The sequence below is a fragment of the Solanum dulcamara genome, chromosome 11 (genome assembly GCF_947179165.1).
Source record: "Solanum dulcamara chromosome 11, daSolDulc1.2, whole genome shotgun sequence".
Lineage (NCBI taxonomy): Eukaryota > Viridiplantae > Streptophyta > Magnoliopsida > Solanales > Solanaceae > Solanum > Solanum dulcamara.
In genome coordinates, this window is record NC_077247.1 from 60089464 (window position 1) to 60094578 (window position 5115).

At 37.9% G+C, this 5115-nt stretch overlaps 1 protein-coding gene across 1 annotated transcript; it reads right to left on the reverse strand.

The window, feature by feature from the left end:
- Positions 1-1632: 1632 nt before the first annotated feature.
- On the reverse strand, positions 1633-5115 carry LOC129875211 (cyclic dof factor 3-like). The gene is made up of 2 exons (XM_055950658.1): positions 4769-5115; positions 1633-3261 (listed from the first exon to the last, which is right to left on the reverse strand). Exons 1-2 carry the CDS (start codon positions 4907-4909, stop codon positions 2041-2043), a joined length of 1362 nt encoding a protein of 453 aa, XP_055806633.1. The 5' UTR covers positions 4910-5115; the 3' UTR covers positions 1633-2040.

Genomic DNA, 5115 nt, shown 5'->3' on the forward strand with positions numbered 1-5115 from the left:
GACGGAAGAAAATACTGCATCAATCAAAGTAATTAAGCGTGCCTTTGAATTGAAAGTTGGGAAGCACATCTTTTCTCCAAGTGGCTTCTTAATTAAAAGCTTTGCTTTTCAATTTTATCTTTTGTTATCTTGGGTGGGGACATCTTCACGCTTTAATTTTATCTTCAACAAACAAATGCACTTTATCTAGGCCGTAAGGGAGCGATAGACGCAACTTCGTCTTTTATTTACATCACCATTTTAATGCTCTAATTAAACTCATTGAGGCTGGTGTGATTTACGTAGTTCAAGAATCACTTAGAAAGTAGTGCAACCATTGAACTATTTTTAATGAAAGTTGACTTTTGATTTTCAATCCCAATAACTTTGCCATACTCCAACACTTTTCATAAGACCTTAATAAAGCAGATAACTTGCAACTATAGACAACTTGAGCTTTCCAGGCAACCTCATGAGTCGGCTGAACAAAACAGAAACACTATAGTTTCGACTACAGCAAAATTAATTTCTCATAGACTGATAACAAACTTACTTGTTTCTGAGATTCTCTTAAATCAAACAAGATCCCATTTAATTTCTCTGAATGATACTATAGTCAAGGAAAGTATAACAAGACATAGACACTGCATTGTGCATCGGACTCACACTTCAAACAGCTGAATACAACAAAAACAACATACCCAGTGCAGTCCCACAAGCGAGGTATGGAAATGGTAGAGTGTACGTAGACCTTACCCCTACCTTGGAAGGTAGAGAGGTTGCTTCCGATTGAAAAAAGAAATAACAGATAAAAACATTTTATCAGGTAGAGAGGTTGGTTGTTTTATGCATACAGTAAATGAAACCCAGTGATCCAACTAATCCAATATTTTGTCTCGTGTAAGGTTCACTAAAAGGGCAGTCTCTATTAGGAGCTTTCCATTCCCAAGGCTCGATTCAAACTCTCTGATTAAGGGTGGAGGGACGGTCTGTCTTTCTGCATTACTGCACCTGTATGAGCAAATAATCTCTGTCATGTATTGTCGTTTTAATTATGAATCAGCCTGATGTTGGTCCCTGGAAGCTGATATGGAATCCCAAACCAACTGTAAAAGTAATGTGCTTTGAATAGTTTGTTATCAAGGAATCTTGTCTAACCCAAGTGAATCTACAAAGGATAGGTTTTCAACTAGTCAACAAATGATTTTTGTGCCAAGAAAGTGCATAAAACAAGTAGTCATCTATTGCAGAAGCCACATGATAAGTTCCACAGCAAACCACCCCACTCTCCCCCAACCCATTCCCTGAAAATGAATCTTGCCTAGTTGTTCACCAAATAACTAGAATATCTCAAACTTCGGCCATTATTTTATCCCTTTCAATGCAGTACAATATATAGTTGCATATACAACTACTAGGAGTTGTACAATAGCCCTCATTCAGTTTCTGGAAAGGAACAACATAAACAATCACGTGAGATAGTTCACTTATATCTATTAGTACAATTTAAACTGAAAATTATTTGAAGTTGTCCCAAAAAGAGAAGAGAAGAAAAGAAAAAGGCCAATAAATATAGGGAAAGGAAAGTTTAGGTTATGCATGGTGAAGCTCCATTCATAGTGGTGCATTATAATAGAACTTGAAGCAGACAAATAGGTCAATAAGGAACTCTTTATTTCACTCCAACTTATTTTACCACATCGGGTGATTTTCATACATTGACTCTAGTACGTGTCTCACTTTCTCAAATACAAATTTACACATCAACTAAGAAAGTCATACCTAGAAAAATCATCTAGAAAACAAAACACACGGGCCTCACTCACACAAAAAGGAGGGAACTATTAGCAAGATTGATCTACTCTAATTTTGTAAAAAACATAATGTTGAGTCTACATCTAGACTTTCTCTGGACTACACTATGAATAACTGGTCTAAACAAGGGGAGGGGGGATTACGGAAATTCAAGTGGCAGACAACTGTAGAGAAGCATAATCAGCTGAATAACTCCTGTCTTGCCACCTCCATTTATAACATTACAAAGCTTATTAACACACCTGCTTATGAGCTCTCATTGAAATTTAAAGACCTAGACATTGCAGCTGGATTGACTTGTAATAAAGTAGAATTTTCTGAAACACAGTTCCTCTCATCACTCTTTGGCAGAAAGGCTTTGAGAAGACCTCCATCGACTGAATCAACTACCTCGTGTTTTATTCCCAATGTTGCCCAGATAGGATTCTTCGTGGCTTCTCCTGGATTATAAATCCGCAATGTTTTAGGAACCCATAGCCGCTTCCCGGGATTATTCTCTTTTGGTTGCTCTTCCTCAGTGCCTGTTGATTTCAGCACATTCTCATCCCTTGAATGTTTCCCCGAAGATGGAGAATTAGGGCCAGAAGTTGGAGGCATTTGGTTGCGGGATGCAGTGTGTGGGGACATCCAAGGGACGTTCCAAGAACCCGGTATTGTGCAACCCCAATAAGTGGTTGCCGGTAAGAACGGCATGGAAATGCTAGAAAGAGAGTAACCAGGTGAAGGTACTGCATTTCTACAGTGCACAGAATTCCATATATATGGCCAAGGAGCTCCAGTAAAGCGAGGTAAATGAGGTGGAAAGCTGTCGCAGTCCTGCCTTGGCGTGTCAGGCAACCCATTATCACTATCCTTTGAACTTACAGCAGTAAGTGAAGACCCATCGGAATGATCATCTCCATTATCTCTAGCTTGAATTCCAAGCTCTTTATATTTGTGGAATCCATTCCCAGAACAATTCTGCATAGGGTTATCAGAAACATTCAAAACTGAAACCATTGACTCAGATAGGGGTTGCTGGGTTTCATTAGGAAAACTTGTTCTTGCATTTGATAGTGCTTCAGAGACGGATATGCGACTGTAATGCAAAACCGAGTTCTTGTGTTTCCGACGACCAGCACCTACAGGCACATTCCTCATAGTCCCACCAACAGTCCAGTATCTCTGACAATTCTTGCAGAAGTGTCTAGGCTGGCTGGCGTTGTAATTGTTAAAGTAACAAAATTTTGTTTGCATGCTCTTACAGCGAGGACATGGAAGTATCTTGTCTGGTTTTTTCAGGTTTTTCTCCTGTGAGTTGCTTGTTTCACCTTGTTCCTCTTCACTTTTTGACGTTTTGGCTGTTGAACATTCATAATAACCAGGCGACTTCTTTATAAGATCACATCTCTGTTGAGTTGGATTCTGATCCTGTAAATCCTCAGCAGTCAAATGTTCATTGTCATCATTATAATCATCACACTGACCCTGTATGTAGAGTGGATTAATCAAGTTAGTTTCTTTAAATTTATTCAAGCAACGGATAACTTATGGGTGTTGCAGAGTCAGGCAGTGTTTTACAAGATTTCACTAGATCCTGTATCTACACTGACTACTGAGCTTCCCTGCCATTGAAGCATGTGACTATGTCATAGATAGAATATTGAGGTCAAAGGCAAAAAGGAAGACATTAATGTGATATATTCCCACGGTTTCAATTTGTTTGTTTGGTTTTTGACTTGATACAGAGTTTAAGAAAGTAAATAAAACTTTTGAATTTTGTGGTCTTAAACTAAAGATATGTAGAATGTACCAAAATGTCGTTTAATTTTGTGGTCTTACACATGACATGAGAAAAGTTAGAATTAAAGAGTTACCAAAATGGGAAAGAGACATTCTTCTTCAATGGGACTAAAAAGGAAATCAGTACAAACAAATTGAAATGGAGGGACGTACTATCATTTAGAAGTTAGTGAAGGAGGACAGAGAAATTAATATCTGTTACATAATATCATATTATATCAATTACAGGAATTAACAGAAGACAACAACAGACTGTGTCCTTTGATGCTTTCACGTCCCACATAATTGACAAGTTCAAAAATACATAAATTTGATATATAAAAATCTGAAGTAAGCAATGAACAAAGCAAAGCTATTGCTTGAGGTATGCAGGCTCCGCTCAGCTTGTCAAATACAGGTTAAAGAAAACTTGTTTAGGCATAAGGAAAACTCCTATGTTCAAAGCATAACGTATCTCAAGCTGGAAAGAGGAGGAGACTTGTGGTAAGCCAATGGCCGTGTGAAAATAGTCAAATTACAATTTACAAAGAATCCTCTTGGATACACAGGATTTGTACGACCAATCGTAGCTAGCAGATTGAGATTGGGTCATAGTTGAATGGAAACACAAGAAATTACAACTCTATTAAATTCCTGCAAAAAATTGGTAAATTCAGTATTATTGTTTTTAGGGCAAAGGGCATGATTTACCCTCCGTTTAAAAACTAGCTCATATATACCCTTGCCGTAGTTGCCCGAAGGGTAGCACACAGGGCAAACCTTGCTAACGTGCAATAGCTTGCCAACCTCATAGAAGAGGTAAACTGCATTAGACAAGCCCGTGCAGTGAGCTTGACCAAAAGGCGGTAAATTCAGTATATATTTTTTTTCATTACAAAATAGCTAACAATCAATGGAAAAGAACAACAAAGAAAAGCATAAATGTTTAAGACAAAGAAAGAAACACCAAAATAGAAAATTTCAGTAAGCATAACCTAATAGCCAAAAGAGGTAAAAATTCCGACCAAGAAGAAAAAAATAACCAATACGGATCCCTTCCGTTTCAGTATAATCTAACAAAACTAATAATCCAAAACCCTAACAAAATGGTCCAAAATGAATCCAAAAGGAAAGTCAACAACCAGTCTCCAAATGACTTCAAAATAATAATAAAGTCATTATATATACAAAGAAGAAGCATATATTATCATACCTTGAGCTCTTGCTCGACTTCTCCCGCTGAGGAACTGTAATCTCCGGTATCCAAGGGAGCCGGCGCCGGAAAGTCGGACAACTGAATAGTCCAACCAAAGAGCTTAATGGCAGGATCCTTACTAACAATTGCTTCAGACATTGGCAAGTCCCAAAGATAAAAAGTTTAGTATAATAGCAGCAGAGAACAGAAGAAAGAGAAACAGATAAAATGAGATGAATATTGGGATTATTTCTCAATTGACACTACTCATTCACCAGAGGCAGAGAGAAAGAGATCTGACACCCACTAACACTTTCTCTGTTATGGGACTTTGGGTCTGGTTTTAGGATTGGTTGGTTTTTGGT